Source organism: Triticum urartu, chromosome 3A (genome assembly GCF_056163025.1).
Source record: "Triticum urartu cultivar PI428250 chromosome 3A, HENAU_Tu73, whole genome shotgun sequence".
NCBI classification, from domain to species: domain Eukaryota; kingdom Viridiplantae; phylum Streptophyta; class Magnoliopsida; order Poales; family Poaceae; genus Triticum; species Triticum urartu.
Window position 1 is genome coordinate 744,672,521 of NC_141875.1, and position 18,376 is coordinate 744,690,896.

The 18,376-nt window shown below is 49.1% G+C and overlaps 1 protein-coding gene and 1 pseudogene across 2 annotated transcripts; one reads left to right on the forward strand and one right to left on the reverse strand.

Moving 5' to 3' along the window:
• Positions 1-1,775: 1,775 nt before the first annotated feature.
• LOC125546409 (uncharacterized) lies at positions 1,776-6,279 on the reverse strand. Of its 2 annotated transcripts, none has more exons than XM_048710666.2 (3): positions 6,127-6,279; positions 5,041-5,108; positions 1,776-4,531 (listed from the first exon to the last, which is right to left on the reverse strand). In XM_048710666.2, exon 3 carries the CDS (start codon positions 4,401-4,403, stop codon positions 2,163-2,165), a length of 2,241 nt encoding a protein of 746 aa, XP_048566623.1. In that variant the 5' UTR covers positions 4,404-4,531; positions 5,041-5,108; positions 6,127-6,279; the 3' UTR covers positions 1,776-2,162. The 2 variants fall into 2 exon arrangements, with proteins under 2 accessions (XP_048566623.1, XP_048566625.1); XM_048710668.2 differs by having other exon boundaries at positions 5,991-6,238.
• Positions 6,280-12,772: 6,493 nt separating this feature from the next.
• LOC147982600 (uncharacterized) lies at positions 12,773-14,986 on the forward strand (annotated as a pseudogene).
• The last annotated feature ends 3,390 nt before the right edge of the window (positions 14,987-18,376 follow it).

Consider the following 18,376-nt stretch of genomic DNA (forward strand, 5'->3'; position numbering starts at 1 on the left):
ACGGGCAAATTCTCTAGTCAGGCCTGCCTCAGCTATTAACTGAAACACTGAATTATCGACACAATAGGTGTCACAAGGGAATTGGAATTGAATTGATTGAACTGAATCCAAGGGAACATGCAGAGTTAACCGACACTGAATTATCGATGATGCGAGGATAAAGTGCTGCTGCCAGTAGGTACCTTGATCTTCCTTGCGGCCAGAAGATACGGCGCCGTGCGCAACGAGCTAACTCCGGCAATGCATCAAGTGCTGCAGCAAACTGAAAACAAATACATTAAGCACAGACGGCGCTGACAAGCCTCCCTGCATACTAACAAACTGTGCAATATGTACATAAATACAGGCTGCGCCTTTGCAATGCCAGCAATAACCATGTTATTTTGCATTCCAATACTCTGCATTTATACGTTTGACTGGCCTATTACTGGTTCTGAACCTGACCGCGATCTGCAGCGAATCTGGTTCGAGGCCGACAGCAGGAGCGGAGTTTGTTTCCAAAAACAGTAAGACACTATCATTATCAAGAGCACCACCACAATAAAACTCTTCCTTTTCCCCAAAAAGGAGGTAAAGAAAAATAAAAAAAGCTCGCGGCCACGCTAGAAACATCGCATTTCTTCGGCCTCATGTGCACAGGATAGGAGACTAAGGCCCTGTTTGGTTCGGCTGTGGATTTCTAAAAGCAGCTGTGAAAAATCTGATGTGGAAAAACGGCTGTGAAAAATCTGATGTGAAAAAGATGTAGGTCATTTGACAAACCAGCTGATACAGCTTTTTCAGATTTTGGCCCGCAGCAGAATCAGATTTTGGAAAGCACGTCCTGGGCTGCTTCCGCTTTTGGCAGCGGATTTCTGAAATCGGATTCTGCTGGGTTTGCCCTTTGGTTCAGATTCTGCTGCGCGGCAGCGAATCCGTCGATAAAAGCTAAACCAAACAGGGCCTAAGTTTGATGATTCCTTTGAGCATATAAGATGGCAAAAACTGGTGCACTTTTGAGCTGGATGTGATCGCACATACATATAGGATCCATTCGGCACACTTCGCGCGTGGAAGAGAAGGCTGTTGATACATAAACGGCGTGTGGAGGACAGTACGCATACCTGAAGACGAAACAGATGATGCGCTGCAAAGGACTTTCTTCACATGCCCAGACGATGCTGCCGCTCGGGGTTCGGTTAGCACCAGGACAAATGAAAATGAACTCTGCGAAGAAAAAGGCAAGCTTCGCACGCAGACAAGAACAAAAGATACACTTCAGCCACAAATGTATGTCAGTATCTTCAGCCACAAATACTAATACTAGCACTATTAATGATGAACTCTATAGTTTGCCGGTGACAACCTGAAAGAGTGTGGTGGGTAAGAGCACCCAGACGAACCACCCACAATGGTAAGCTCTAACAGCTGTCTGGTGATGAGCAGTAAAAAAGATAAAGTTACAAACTATTAATTCTCATACAACTAGAGAGATGTAAATAAACTATATTTCTACGTTGCTTAGTAAAGGCCGTATCTCTAGGGCAAAGATTAGACCATGTGGAGTCGAAACGTCACTCTACGGTCCACAGGGCATCCTATGAAACCCCTTCTAGTATCTTGCATGATGATTTGTATGCTTCAATAGGAATAAGACAAACGGTGGGAAACAAACACTGTTGAATGGTTTGCATTGCTCATGGTAGATTATTACTAACATGTGACATAACATATGAATATTTGGATAATGGGGCAGGAACAGAAGAGTTCCTCTAACTAGAAAGGCCAACATGGTAGACAAGCAAAAGAGAAAAACAGTACCAATATCAGCAATACCATGTTGTTGGACAAGGTAAAACAGCACATATTTCCAAGTTTTGGACAAGGTAAAACAGCACATATTTCCAAGTTTTGGACAAGGTAAAACAGCACATATAAGAGACTTTTTTCTGACATACAAAATGACTGCCGCTTACTGACATTATGAGCTTCATTGATGAGACGGCAAGACACATGGCATACAAGACAGGAATGGCTAATCCCAGACCAGCCCTTGTATGCAAAGGCTGTCAAAAGTATAGAAGCTAGGAAATAGTATAGAAACTAGCTAGTGCCAAAAAATGTCTGATGCAAAACGGCGGGCAGGTCAACAAAGGTATAACGGAGTCGCAGCATCAACCATCTCAACTGGATTTAGAAGTTCCTTCTGCCTCCTCCGCTGTTTCTGTGATCCCCTGAAGAAGTTCCTTAGGAATTGCAGCTGGGTCTACCTCATAGCTATCTTTGGGGACGTTTGGAGCTTCTTCCCCTGACAACCTATAGAAGGGGACCTGATGTGAAAACCGAAACATCTCCTCTTTTGGAATCCTCTTGATGACGTCCCGGTTCTGGTGACGCTGAAAAACTGTCCGAAATCCAGTAACCTTAACCAAGGGAATTACAGAGATTCCATGATCTTCGTCATAATCATCCAGTACCTCAACCAGATCATAGACATGCAGCACATTATCTGCAGTATCTCCATCCCAATCAGGGGACCAGTTTCTGTACAAAGCCCAAATATCGCCTTCCCGTGGGTAAACTTTGACCACCCCACGTGGGCCTTTCTCCCATTTAATCTGGTGAGAGAACATGTTGACCACATCACAGATTTCATGTTTGGCAATCCTGAAATCACCACACGTCTTTGCAAAGCCAGAAGAAACCCAACTCAATGGTCCAAATTCACTATTCGTCTTCGACTCGAGGTAACTTATTTTGACCTTAAACGGGTTCAAGGAGATAACTTTCTGAATAAATGTGTAGAAACGAGGCATGCCATCATCATCGTCGTATGAAGCCCATATTTGATCACTCTGAAAACATTCCTCGGTACGATCCTTATCAAAATCATGGAAATCAGGATCAGGAACAGTATAAGACATAGGGTCCTCTTCTTCATTTCCAGCAGCTGTGCTATCAGCAGAACCATTGCTATTAGCAGAACCATTCTCCACTGGATCCACACAAACATCTTTCTTTGCAGTAGAATCAACTGTTGCTTTGCTAACCTCAACATATTTCTTGCTCGCTGGACCATCAACAGTAACTTGGATTGGCCTACTTCGTATCTCACTTAGCTTCTCCTTCAAATCGCTCTTCATCTTGTCAATCAAAATTCTCTTAAGATCTGAGTTAGAGAAAATCTTAGTTACGCTGAGCCGAGTAACAGGCCTGGGCTTCCAAGTGGGCACACCATTAACAATCTGAAACTCAAAGGCACTGTTGGTTGAAAATGGTATAGTTCCAACTGGCATTCTAGCAAATTGGGCCCATGGACCTGAGGGAATGGATGAACCAACTCCAGCATCAGTTCTCATCTTCTTTCCAAATGCAGTATCGCCCATTCCATGGTTCATTGACACATCTGCTTGCCTTTTTAGAGGATTGTGCTTCCTCTGAAAAGCTTCTTCCCTTCTTGCTACTGCTTGTGCCTCCTCCCTCTCTCTCTTAACTTTCTCATATGTCTGATGAACCATATTAGCAGCTTGAGCAGCAGCAGATGATGATGCAGTAGCACTGGCTGCACCAGCTGCCCTTGAGAATGGACCCCACTGAAAATTTCTCCCAGTGCTTGCATCTTGAGGTGCACCACTGATGTTTGAGCCCCGTACTGCATGAACATCCTCAGTTGGTGGCACCGGTACCTCTTTTGCAAGGAATGGGTCGCGGCAGCTAGGGCAGAGAAGAGTATGATTTATATACACTCTGAGATATTCAAAATTCATCTTGCATTTGTTGCATGAGGTCCAAAATGTGTCCTTCATTGCTGGAGGTGGAGCAGGAGCAGGAGCCTGATGATGAGGAGGCGGTCGCTGTGGGGGTGGGGTCGGGCGCTGGCGCGCTGCAGATGTTGTTGACCCTGTCTTTGGCTTGTTTGCTCTTGGCTTGAAAGCAGGTGATTTGGCTGCGAAATTCTCAAAGCCATTGGTTGCACCTTGAGTTGCACTTGTCCTATTTGATTGGGCTGTCTTCTGTTGTAGTACAACTACTTTCCTTTTTTGATCATACAACAGTCTCTTGGTTTTATCAGATAACACAGTCCATGCCTCTTTAACCAACTGGAAAGCACCCTCAGCGCCCACTGATTTGTTCTTGTCAGGATGGAGTAGAAGTGCCAACTTCCTGTACTGCTTCTTCACTGTTTCATCATCTGCTGACGTGTCCACAGAGAGGATAGAGTAATAGTCATTCTCACCAGCAACCTTCAGTTCTGAGGTAAGGTAAACATCAAAGGTGATGATCAGCTGCATAATGCCCTCGAGATCCGGAAAGAGAGACTTGGCCTTGAGTGCGAATTTCTTGGCACCCTGCAGGTCCTTGGATTCAAACTTCCTCTCTGCAATTTGCTTCGCTCTAAGGGCCTCATCCTTGTTGCACTCCATTCTGTCGCAGGTCAAGAATGTACAAACAGTAGGCACGCTTTCACAGTGTACTTGGAGAAATATCAGACCTCAGAGCCACGCCCTCTCTTCCACCAATTAGCGTCGAGCACGTGACCAGTTTTAAAGCCCTGCCCAAAAAAGGGAACCAATGTAACCAAAAAAATCATATACGACAAATAGATAAAGATTTTATAAAAATAAATACAGCCCTCTCGAGAATGACAGGAATTATAAACTAGTGCATGAACGACAGACATAAATGCTCAGGATCAATTGAAGATACAAAATTGTCGTATAATAACAACCATCCTGGGGCACAATGGGTGACGACGCAGCACCGCATTAAGGGTACAAGACCAAGTGCAGATTCAGAAATTTACAGTAACAGTCTTAGCACAGACAGAACTGTAAATGCGCATAACTGAAACACTACCGTAGCATGCAACGGACAACACGTCATGGAATGAAGGACCAATTGAATTGAAAGATACAGAACATCATACCGACAAAACGGAGAACCAATTAAAAGATACAGGCAGGGTGCCGACAAAACCAGCGTGGCTGGAATTACAAATACACAGAGCTCAACTTAGCCCTAGTATGAAACATAGTAAATTTACTTGGAGAAATATCAGACCTCCAAGCCCGGCAATATCTTCCAGCAATCAGCGTCGAGCAAGTGACCATACAAGAAGCTTCCAAGCCCTGCCCAAAAGGGAACAAATGTTACCAAAAATGGTATACAACCAATGGATAAAAAAAACTTCTACAAATACAGCCCTCCCCGGCATGACAGGAATTATAACTACACAAAACTAGTGCATGAACGGCGCACGTAAATGCTCAGAATCAATTGAAGATACAAAATTGCCGTATAACAACAACCGTCCTGGCGCACAATGAGTGACGCCACAACACCGCATTAAGGGTGCAAGACCAAGTGCAGATTCAGAAATTTACGGTAACCGTCTTCAGAACAGACGTAACTGTAAATGCGCATAACTGAAACACTCCCGTAGCGTGCAACGGACAACACGTCGCTGAACGAAGGACCAATTGAATTGAAAGATACAGAACATCATAGTGACAAAATGAAGGCCCAATTAAAAGATGCAGACAGGGTACCGACAAAACCGACAAAACTTTGCGCGCGACCGGCGAAACGGCAGAATTCGCCGGAATAATTTGAACCCTAACCCTAACCCTAGCTAGCGCGCGCAGGTGAGTCCGCCGAGAGGGCGCGGGGCTCCGGACAGGGCTGGGGAATCCGGTGTAACTGACGGAAACTGATCTTTTTCTGCAGAATTCGTTCAGCACAGCAGAACACATCGGGAGCCGGAGCATCAGTTGAACCGAGCCCGGAGCTACCGCGGAAACGAACTGCTAGAACTACTCTACGGCGCAGCGGCGATTTGCCTTCGTTTGGGAAAAACGGGGATTTTTCGTTCGGGGCGCGGAGCAGAGCAGCGGCAGCCGGAGCGGCGGCCCGGGGCGGATCTAGGCGGCGGGCAGGGCGTGCTGGCTTCGAGGAGGCTGGTCCGGGACTACTAAGCGACCAGCCGCCGGAGAAGCGGAAGGAGCCCGTACCTCGGAGACAAATGCCCGAAATTCAGGGGCGCCGCCGCTGAAGCCCCAGGGCGTGGAGGGGGGTGCTCGGCGGCGGCTCGGGGCTGGACTTGCGGTGCGGGGAGGGAGGAACGGAGGGGGAGGAACGTGGTTATACCGGCGGAGGAGACGGAGAGGAGACACGGCGGAGGGGACGGAGGAGGATCTAGATTCCCGGGGACATTTCTCCTCGGGTGTGTTGGGCCATGGATTTGTTTTTTTGATTGATTCAAGGGAACCTACCCAACCCTAGCTTAATCTAGGGGGAGTTCTTAACCCAACCCAAGGGTCTGGTTAGGATTTAACCATGGTTGAGTCAAATGTGGTGGGTGGGTGGGGGTTGGGTGGTACACTCTAGGGGCGTGTTTGGTTGCCCACAAAAGTTCAACCAAGCCCGGCGTATGCAGGATCTTTTTTATGCCGGGCTATTTGGTTGCCCACAACACTATTGGGCTTGCACTGCACGGTTCTTAAAGCATCCCTGAGCCTGACTCACTAGAAACAGCCGAATCGGTAGTTTCTAGCGAGTCAGCCCCGAGCGACGCGCGGAAGCGCACTAGGGTGGCTTGCTGGAAATGTGTTAGCAGTTAATCACCTTATCCCTCGTCTCCTTCCTCCTTCTCTAATTACTCACACTGATCTAGCCTGCTCGCGTGTCGGATCCGGCCGACGGGACCCCCTGCCGCCGCAGTCGTAGCGCTCACTGCGTGCGAGGCCGCCGAGGCACCCATCGCCGCCGCACTCGAGCTGCTCATGGCGCGGCGACTGGGAGCACGCGGGCGCTGCGGGCGTGAGGCGAGTTGCTGCGGCACGGTGCGGCGAAGGGCGACTGCACCGGCGCGACGGACGTGGGGCTAGCTACGACGTCGTTGACGGTGTCCCGTATTATGGGTGCTAACCTAGTCGGCACATGCTCCTTGGTTGGGCCGATGGGCCTTCATTCGTATGCAAGATAGACTCCGGAGGCAGTATGCAGGAGGCGTGATTGAGACTACCTCCATCGAAGACTTGTCGTATACTCCAAGATTTCTCCCGCCGCCTTGTGCCTAGATACCGAGCTTTTAACCCTAGATACCCTACCTGGCGTATATATAAGCCGTAGGATTTAGCCTGTAGAGGGAAGATTAACGCAATATCATTCACCTAGCCCTAGAGTTAGACCACATCTTGCGATCTCGAGGTAGATCAACTATGTACTCGATACATCTCCATTAATATAAACAAGAGTAAGACGTAGGGTTTTACCTCCATCACGAGGGCCCGAACCTGGGTAAAACACTGTCTCTCTGTTCCTGTTACCATCCATCCAAGATCCACACCTCGGGACCCCCTACCCCGAGGTATGCCGTTTTTGACACTGACACTCGTGCTTTCATTGAGAGTTTTGTTGTGGGATCAACAGAAGGATCGATGGCTTGCTCGTAGATCAACTGCGGCAACGGTCGCAGGAGCATTTATGCCCCCGGTCAGCTTTTCGTGTTCGGCAGCATAATCTTCTGCATTGACTCGACAGGCCACCTGGCTTCCGTCGAAAACTATGCCCCAGGTCGGATCGTGACCTTCGGTGGCCTCGAACACACCGCACATTCCCACGGCGAACTCGTCCTGTCAGGCTGGGCGATCGATCGGATTGAGAATCAACCCGGCTCCGGAGGATCGACTCCAAAACCGATCTCTGCCGAGGACGTCGGGCCAAGACCTGTGGTGTCGTCTGAGACCCCCGGCGTAATAACTATGGACAATCCTCTTTCGATATCCGGTCTGGACGTAGATCTGGATCCCGCCTCTGAAATTGCGTCAGGCTTAGAGCCGACCTGGCGCAAGATCTAGAATCACCTTCGGATCCCCTTCACGCCGAAAGCATGTCAAGTTATATGCCGGGCCCACTTCGGGTCAGCCCCACTTATAGCCAAGCAATAAATTCCAAAGAGCTGTCTCACCTCAATGAGATGCTTGACTGTATCCGGAGCATGTCTATCTCAGACGGCAAGGCTTCGGTTTATGATCAAATCAGACTTAAAGCCGACGATCGAGAAATTTACATCCCACCTATCGTGGGGTTAACATGGCAGATGCCCTAGTGAAAGGACTTAGGTGTGAGGTCGTCGCTACAGTGACTAGCTTGAAGGGGTTCAGCGGGACGAAAGACACGAGTTTACCCAGGTTCGGCCCCTCTAGATTGAGGTAAAAGCCTACGCCCTGCTTTGAGTTGTATTGCTTGAGTATCGATTACAAGGGAGTGGATTTGCTTAACCTAGCTATCGATTGATTATAAACTAGTGCATGAACGACACACATAAATGCTCATGATCAATTGAAGATACAAAATTGTCATATAATAACAACCATCCTGGCGCGCAATGGGTGACGACACAACACCGCATTAAGGGTGCAAGACCAAGTGCAGATTCAGAAATTTACAGTAACCATCTTCAAAACAGACATAACTCAAAATGCACATAACTAAAATACTCCCGTAGCATGCAACGGACAACATGTCACTAAACGAAGGACTAATTGAATTGAAAGGTACAGAACATCATACCGACAAAATGAAGGAGCAACTAAAAAGATACAGACAGGGCACCGACAAAACTTTGCGCGCGATCAGCGAAACGGACAGGGCTGGCTTGACGCAGGGCTAGGGAATCCGGTGTAACTGACGGAAACTGATCTTTTTCTGCAGAATTCCTTCAGCACAGCATAACACATCGGGAGCCGGAGCATCAGTTGAACCGAGCCTGGAGCTACCGCGGAAACAAACAGCTAGAACTACTCTTCGGCGCAGCAAGGAATTGCCTTCGTTTTGGGGAAAACGACGATTTTTCGTTCAGAGTGGAGCAGAGCAGCGGCGGCGGGTCGGGCGTGCTGGCTTCGAGGAGGCTGGTCCGGGATTACTAAGCAACTAGCCGCCGGAGGAGCGGAAGGTGCCCGTACCTTGGAGACAAATGCCTGAAATTCAGGGGCGCCGCCGCTGAAGCCCTAGGGCGCGGAGGGGGGTGCTCGACGGCGGCTCGGGGCTGGACTAGTGGCGTGGGAAGGGAGAGACGGAGGGAGGGGAGGAACAAGGTTATACCGACGGACGGGACGGAGAGGAGACACGGCGGAGGGGAGGGAGGATGATCTAGATTCCCGAGGACATTTCTCCTCGGGTGTCTTGGGCCATGGATTTTTTTTGATTGATTCAAGGGAACCTACCCAACCCTAGATTAATCTAGGGGGAGTTCTTCACCCAACCCAAGGGTGTGGTTAGGTTCTAACCATGGTTGGGTTAGGTGTGGTGGGTGGGGGTTGGGTGGGTAGGGTAGGGTAGGGTAGGGTAGGGTGGAACTCTAGAAAACTTCGATGTTAAGTAAGGCGTCTCCGGCAGTCCCCTCGGAACAGGTCTGAAGACACCTTTTGGGGGATATGGCCGAAAAGGAGGTATGGTGGACTCCAAAAGTGTGAGGCACACATTTTTAAGCAAAAAGTGGGAGGCACATATTTTTTAAGCAAAAAGTGGGAGGCACACATTTTTTGAGCAAAAAGTGGGAGGCACACATGACACATTCACACATCCCTCCTCACAGCTATACCTGGACATGGGATACCCGACCCGTCCCGATCTTGCCTGTGGGTCGGGCATGGTCCTGAGTTTTAAGCCGAAGGACACGTTGGACCGGGCCTGGGCTTGTGTTCTTTACGTTTTAGGGAAGGGGTCCGACCCAAGGCCCATCGGGCTTTTTCAGTGGCAGGCGAGGCTTGGGCCTGAAAAGTAGGCCCGGTCCTAGGCCTAGGTTTTCTGCCTCGGGCTTTGATGGCCCTGGCCCGACGGATGGCCAGGTATACTCACAGCCCATTTCCATGGGCGTTCTTTGGACCTCCAAAAACTGACCCAAGAATTCCAGCCCTGCGTGGGTCACCAAGCCTCCTTGTTTGCCCTTCGCGGACCTCCCGCATTCCGCGCTCTCCTTCACCCCCAGTACCTGAGTCATCCATTTCGGTGACGTAGGGCCTCGTGTCATCTTCCCCTGCTTTGCCATGTGTTGTCGCCTCCATGCCTACATTGTTGTATCTGCTTCCGAGCCACCATGCTCGTATGCGCCACCATGTTGCAACTATATGGCACCATTTTGAATGTGATCGCAACAAAAAAAAAGAAGATTTTTTGTTGACTGTGCACGATGATAGAATGTACTTCCTCCGTCTTATAATATAAAATTATTTTTCATGTTGTGTTAGCTTGATAAATGGTCTTATATTGTGTAACGAAGGGAGTAGTGTATAATTATCAATTAAGAAGAAGGAAATGAAGACGAGCTACATAATAACCCCCCTCGAAGGAAAGGAAAAAAAGAGCTACGATCGGGCCTAGCTACGTGCCGATGCAACCAGAACTGAAAAAAATAAATCGAACAGTGAATGAACTAGTATAAATGGATCGCAGTATACGTATATGAACGAACTCGTGTGCACGTACCGTCGCAAAGAAAAAGAAAAATCGCCTGTTACGTAGCGCGCACGGCCAGCCCTGAATGAACTAATAAAAAAACTGGTTGGAGCGTGGTGAGGCCCGCTGGGCCACGTAGACGTGCGGATCCGCGCCGTACGCTCGAACCGACCTAGTCCTTGGACGGAGGAGATGCAGATGGTAACGCTCGCGGCTGTCCACCCTGGCAACAGCGTGCCATCCCGCAACAGCTTTTTAATGGAACTTTCGTTTTAGCTGGTCGCGACCAAGAAACCACCGGTTTTGCTTGGTGGGCTGGGAATGCTAGACTTATCAATTTGTCCGGTAAACTGCTTGGAGCTCATATAGCCCATGCCGGATTAGTCGTATTCTGGGCTGAAGCAATGAACCTATTTGAAGTGGCCCATTTCGTACCATAAAAGCCCATGTATGAACAAGGGTCGATTTTACTTCCACACTTAGCTACTCTAGGTTGGGGAGTAGGGCCGGGGGGGGGGGGGGGGGGGAGGGGGGGGAAGTTCTAGATACTTTTCCGTACTTTGTATCTGGCGTACTTCACCTAATTTCCTCCGCTTTCCTTACCTTCTCAGTTCGAAATACTACAACTCGCCCTACACATCCCAGGGTTCTTACAAGGACTACACACCCCAAGGAACTACCATAAGACTAGACCTAAAACAACCATCTTTCAGATGTACACTCGCTGAGTTACGAAGAACCGCGGCATACCACCACAGATCATGCAAGATCGCAGAATATGAGGCTAGATATGGACAACGAACTTCAAGAGATGAAACGACCGACATGTTGGAAACTATATACCAGATAACTGCAAAAGAAAGCTGAAGGTAAAACGAAAGATCTTAGAAGAAGAAGCCGCACGGGAAATCAGCCACTGGTTTAAGGATTCGAGGCGTCAATACGTGTGAAACTCGGACTTGCCACCTGATATTAATGGAAGCCATGAATCAATGGAAGGGGGCAAACCTGACGCTAAATGCTACTCCCTCATTTCCGGTTTATAGGGTTCAATTCAAAAATCTCACCAACCAAGGTAGATGATGAGTGGGGGAATATTTTTTGTAATTTGCAAAAGCACCCAATTAATGCTTTTGTTTTTCTCAAAAAATTATGTTTACCAATGTATTAATTACAATGCATGAATGCATAAAGTACATGCATTGGTCAATTTTCTCTTAATACTTGTATGCAATTATTTAATGCATTTTGGAATCTGAACTTGTGATGGGGAACAACCAAATTGAGCCTTATAAAATAGAAAAACTAAGATTTTGAGATGAAACCTATAAACCGGAAAGGAGGGAGTAAGCATTAGGGGGGGGGGACACTAACTCTTGGCATTTAATGTAATTTTGAAGAGTATATGTATAATTTTCTAAATCTTGGAGGGGGCCACTGCCCCCCCCCCTCCCCGCTCTCACTGGTGATTGATTTCCTCGTCTTCGTGCTCCTCAACATCGTGAACCTCTGCTTCGCCTGTTACGCCGACAGAAGTCGCCGCCGTGCTCGAGACACAAAGGCGTCCCAAAACACCTGAGCACACCCATCCGTGGAGGTTTTTGCCCACAGACCACCACCGCCTCGATGGCGGTCCATATGCCGGCCAGGGCAGCACCAACAGCACACATATGCGCCGGAAAACACTGCAAACAAGACGGTCTTCTATCTGCAGCTGGTTTCCATGATTGCCGCAATGACGGGCGCAACAACATCGATTGTAGGGGCGGTTGGAGCTTACAAGAAGAAGGCCCAACTCTGATCAGCAAGCAGGAGAAAGAGACTCCGACATGGGCAAGGAGGGGTGATAAATAAGATTTAGACGGCGATGTTGCTCAGGTGTACTCTATCTTGTACGTCGGGTAGCTCACTACTACGACGATATAATCTAATGTATACCTTTTTTTGCGAAATATAATGTAATGTACACATAGCAATGTACGTATAGATTAGAAGTGGTAAAATAAAATTTGGAAATAAGCTTTCCCAACAGGAAATAGAAATGTTTTTTTAAAAAACACAGACGCAAGCACTCATACATACGCGCATATTTGCTCGTTATTATTAGGAATGCATGCATACATACGTACAATACAACAACGCAATGCATATACACATATAGAAAGAGAAAACATATACCCCGCAAAAAAGAAAAGAAAGAGAAAACATATAGGAGTACATACATAAGAAAAACTTGGAAAGGTTAATTTTAAGTCGGTTGGGCCACAAAGGATCCGCCCGGGACTTCCTATGTCGGTTGCAACGGACGCGCCACGCCATATAAACGATCGATCGATCCACCCAACCCAACCCAACCCAACCCGTCATCGTCTCCACCAATCCAATCCCCCATCTTGATCCGATCCGATCTCCACACCCTAGCCAGCAAGCTAAACCCATGGCTCCTCCCGGCGCCGCGCTCCTCGGCCCGCCGCAGGCCATCGTCGACACCGAGATGGCCGACCGCAAGCCCGCGGCCAAGAAGCCCACGCCCACCAAGCAGCCCAAGCCGAAGCGCGCGCCCCGCGGGTACTCCTCCGACTCCTCCTCCTCCTCGACATCATCGGACGACGACGAGCCCCAGCGCAAGCTGGCGGCCCCGGCGGCGACGGGACGCGCGCTGGCGTACGCCTCTTCGGGCGACCCCTGCGTCGACTTCTTCTTCCAGGTCGTGCCCGGCGCGACCGCGGCCGCCGACGTGGCCGCGCTGCTCGGCGTCGCGTGGGCCGCCGACGCGCGCACGGCGCTGCGCCTCGTGTGCCACCTCCGCGGCGTCCGCGGCCTCGGCAAGGCCGACCGCGAGGGCTTCTACGCCGCCGCGCTCTGGATGCACGCCAACCACCCGCGCACGCTCGCCGCCAACCTCGGCGGCTTCGCCCGCTTCGGCTGCCTCAAGGACCTCCCCGAGATCCTCTACCGCGTCCTCCACGGCCCCCGCGACGAGCGCAAGGACCAGGACGACGTCGCCGCGGCCGCCATCCAGTACCGCCGCGGCGGCCCCGGGGGCAAGGGCGGCAAGCGGCGCTGCGTCGGGCCGCCGCCGCGGAGGCCGCCAAGGCCCGGCGCGAGAAGGAGGCGGAGCACGCGCAGGCCGTGCTCGCGCGCTACGACTCTGACGAGGCCTTCCGCAAGCTCTACGACGGCGTCGCCGACCTCTTCGCCGGGCTGCTCAAGTCGGACCTTGAGCACCTGCGCGAGGGCGAGACGTCCAAGATCGGGCTCGCCGCCAAGTGGTGCCCGTCGCTCCGCTCGTCGTACGACCGCGCCACGCTGCTCTGCGAGGCCATCGCGCGCCGCGTCTTCCCGCGCGACTCGAGCCCCGAGTACCTCGCCATCCCCGACAAGCACTACGCCTACCGCGTCCGCAGCCGCCTCCGCCGCGAGGTGCAGGTGCCGCTCCGCAAGGTGCTCGAGCTCCCCGAGGTCTACATGAGCGCCCGCAAGTGGGACGAGCTGCCCTACGCGCGCGTCGCCTCCACGGCCATGCGCCAGTACAAGGAGGCGTTCGAGAAGCACGACAAGGAGGGCGTGGCTGGCTTCTACGACGAGGTGCGCGCCGGGCTGTCCAAGATCCCCGCCGACGCGGTGCTGCCGCACGTGGTCGTCGCCGCCGCGCTCAAGGGCGAGCACGACGAGTCGGCGGAGCTCCAGTGGCGCCGCATGGTGTCGTCCCTGGCGTCCGAGGGCCGCCTCACCAACTGCATCGCCATGTGCGCGCTCTCGGGCACGTCGGACAAGCCGCCCGCCGCTGCCGCCATCGCGCTGGGGCTGCTCATCTCGGAGCTGAGCCAGGAGCCCTGGAAGGGGCGCGTCATCACCTTCGACGCCACCCACCATCTGCACAAGGTGCGCGGCGGGTCGCTGGTGGAGAAGCTCCGGCCGCTGGCCGCCGTGACCCCGCAGCGCGGCGCCAACCTGCAGGCGGTGTTCAACAAGATCCTGAACGTGGCGGTGGTGGGCGCGCTGGCCAAGGACCAGATGGTGCGGCGCGTCTTCGTGCTGAGCGACATGGAGTTCGACGGGTGGACGGGCGGCGAGGCGTGGGTGTCGGAGCACGAGGCCATCCGCAAGCGGTTCGCGGCCGAGGGCTTCGCGGCGCCGGAGGTGGTGTTCTGGAACGTGGGCACGTCCAAGGCGGCGTCGCCGGTGGTGGCCGCGCAGGCGGGCGTGGCGCTGGTGAGCGGCTACTCGAAGAACCTGGTGCGCCTCTTCCTGGAGGCCGACGGCGTGCTCACCCCCTCGGCCATCATGGCCGACGCCATCTCCGGGCCCGAGTACGACGCCCTCGAGGTGCTCGACTGAGTGCACGTCGATTCTTGGATCCCCAGCCCAGCCTGATCGTCAGTCCGTCCATCCATCCATCGATTTAGTTTGGTTTTTCGTCCCGTCCATTCGATTTAGTTTCCTACTGCGTACTTTGCGCCTGAAATTGTGACCCTTAGGAAGAAAAGACGTGTGTTCTGAATCTTGGAATTCTGAATCAAGTGCATGCAGTGCCAGTTTATCTGAACGATGGTGAATTTTAAAATTCGCAAGCAGTTTTCAAATTTGCAAACATTTTTTGTCGTACATTTCTTTGAATCCATGATTTTCATGAACATTCTTTGAAAAGGTGAATAATTTTTGAATTCATTCAAATTCATGAACTTATTTTGAACTCGTAAACATTTCCAAATTGGCTTTCATTTTTTGAATTCATATTTAATTTTAATATCGTAAGCATTTTTTAAAACTCGTGAATTTCCTTTCTAATTCACGAACTTTTTTGAATTCAGGAACCATTTTTTTAATTCATGAAGAATTTTGAATTCACAAACATCCATCACGAGGACGCTGGTGGTCGTTCTGAGGGACCCATAGCACCGCCTATGTGCGGTACCTACCATTTAGCCTACAAGTGGCGCAGCAGGCGGTAAATAGGATTTGTGCGCTATGGCAGGGATCTACATAGTCGCAACCATGCTTTAGCCTTCAAATCTAGCGCCAGGTCCTCCAGGACAATAAGATATTGAGCAAGAGAGGTGCCACCAAGTGTGGTTGCAAGTCTAGAAAGGTCAATGCTGATGTGTGCCGTGGGGTGAACTAGAAATGGAAGTTGTAACAGGCTAGCTACGTTTTACGATGTTGGGACACGAATAGATGGTAGCTCGGTCCATGCCTGTAGTAGAGTTGACTCATTCTTTTCGTCAAGCCTGGTTTGGAAGCATGTCGCGCAGGCGCAGATATGGTTGAGTTGAGGTGGCGATTGTGTTGAGCATGTCACTCAATGATTGTGTTGCGTCGAGGTGGCATCATTGAGTGACATGAGAGGATCTTCATTGTCAGTGTGGTTGTCACTGAGATCAGTGGTTGAGGGGGTGGCTAAGGCAGGCTGGTGGGGAAGGGTAGGAGAGACATAATCGTCCCCGGGGACAACTCCTAAATTTGGCAAACTCATATTAGGATAGAACTGGATAGATATACTGAAATTAAATGGTTGCCAGTTTAAAGATAGAACCCATTTATACAAATTAAGAGCGGTGATATAGTCCGATTTCTTTAGATCATATTTAATTAACATGGGAGTAAATCTTCTCTAGCTACAAGTCTATATAAAGATAACATCGTGATGTATCCTCGTGGAAATCCAAGCAGAAACAAAAAGAAGACGTTTGTGTGTCATCTTATGGAGGGGAAACCTATTCTAGTTTGCCTTATGGTACTTTTCCTGCTAGTAAATTCAATCCATGCTGGTACGAAATCGATCTCCCTATCCCTCTTTATGTTTCATTTCTCCTGCCAACCAAAGTAGAATAATATTGTGATCTAAACTGCACAAATTTCATTCCAACTATCTCAAATTGAGCTTCTTTTAATGATCCATATCCTTGCCCACAGAGAACTGTAAGACGCACATTGCATATTCGGGCACATCATGCGATGAATTAACTTGTCGCCTAGCCTGCCAGCATGACGGGGGAGGTCGCCTCACAAATGGTAATTGTGTGGTTGTCAACGTTTCCGTTCAGGAATGTAACTGTGCCATATGTGACTATAGATGCACTATGTTCTCATGTCAAACAACAGATAATGTTGTGATCCATAATAAAATTTTCATGTGACATGTATGTGAGATTTTTTTTTTGCGGGGGATGTGAGAATGTATTTTGATCACTAATTTTGGCGGAACGTGAAACTCCATCCGTCCCAAAATTCTTATCTTGAATTTGTCTAAATATGGATGTATCAAGTCACATTTTAGTATTAGATACATCTGTATTTAGACAAATTTAAGACAAGAATACTATTTAACGGTGCCACATCACCCCAGCCTATGAGAGGCCACCACCTACCTATGTACCATGAGAATCTGAGTCCATGAATCTAAATAAAAGGAAAAAAAGTATGTGGTCGTGTATTCTTGTCTGCACATATTTCCCGTGCGTAGATTCACACAACACTAGCGGGGAGACAGAGAAGGGGCGACTACAACTGACAGGACATTTATATATACGGGTTTAATATTTTTAAAATACATAATCTACTTTTGTTTTTGACTTATGTTTTTAATTGATTACTTTTATTTCATATACGCTGTACATTTTTCGTGAACACCAGGAACATTTTTTATACACGTTTAACATTCCATAAGTTTTTCGTACACATCGTAGTATTTTGTATATATTTTACGTAATATAACAAACATTTTTCGGCAGCCTGGCGAGCGCCTGATGGGCCAGTCCAGGTGTGCGCGAGGCCTGTGGCGACTGCCTTACTTTTTTTCTGGGTTTTTTTTCACGTTTTATGTTTTTGTTTTTGGCTTTCTTTTACTAAGTTTATTCATACTTGCAAATATTCTTAATATATATTGAAAAAACTTGACATGAAACATTTAAAAAATCAAGCATTTTAATTTTTTAAATATGTACAGATCTATTTAATTCTTTTGTATACGAAAATTTATACAAGAAAATACGATGTGTATGAAAAAAGTTGATCATGTATTTAAAAATGTTAATCAAGAATTTTAAGAAAATGTTAATTAAGTATTTAAATTTTTTAATAACTATTTGAAAAATGTTAATCAAACACTTCAAAAAAAATATGTACAGAAAAAAAGTTGGTAGATCCTATTTGGCGCATAAGCGCCCATCCGCAAACTGGCGCCTGAAATGCGCGGCTAGTTGACTCGGCCCATCTTCACCTTCCTTTCTATTGTATCTATATCTATATCAATATAAAAAGACCTAAAAGGTCAAATCCAACTGATCTCGGCCATCAAACTAAGTCGATCCAACGACCTAGATTGCTTCAATGGCGAGGATTCAACGTGTTTAACATGCAATTAATATTATACAAATTATTGCACTAATTATAGAATTAACACACAAATAATAACATACCTAATATATCTGTGTGCCATTAATAAATTGCCTAAATATTAACGTGTGTTGCACGTGCACATTTGCTAGTAAACCAAGAAAATGAATGTGTGCACGTGCGGCCAAAGACCTCCCGGTCGTTCATTTCCTGCATTAAGAGCATCTCTAACAAACTCCGTATAACGCGTGAACCGTCATAATTCCGGCGAGTTTACGGGCTCGGCCCAATTTTCTGGGAAAAACAGAGCCCGTATGCTCGTCCGGCCCGTAAAATTTTTACCACGGCCCGCAAACCTTACCCCTAAAACTGTATAACTACGGGTTTGCAGCGCACATATGTCGAAACCCTATTCCACCACCGCAGCCCGTCGCCGCGTTTCCCCGCGATTCCCCACTCCCTCCGTCCCATTTCTCGCCACCGGTAAGCCCAATTCCGCCGACCCCGAGCGCGAGCGGTGTGTCCGCGCGGACGGCGCGAGGAAGCGTGCAGCCAGGAAGTGGACCAACCAAGGCCTCCAACCGCCGGCAAGGCTCCTTCG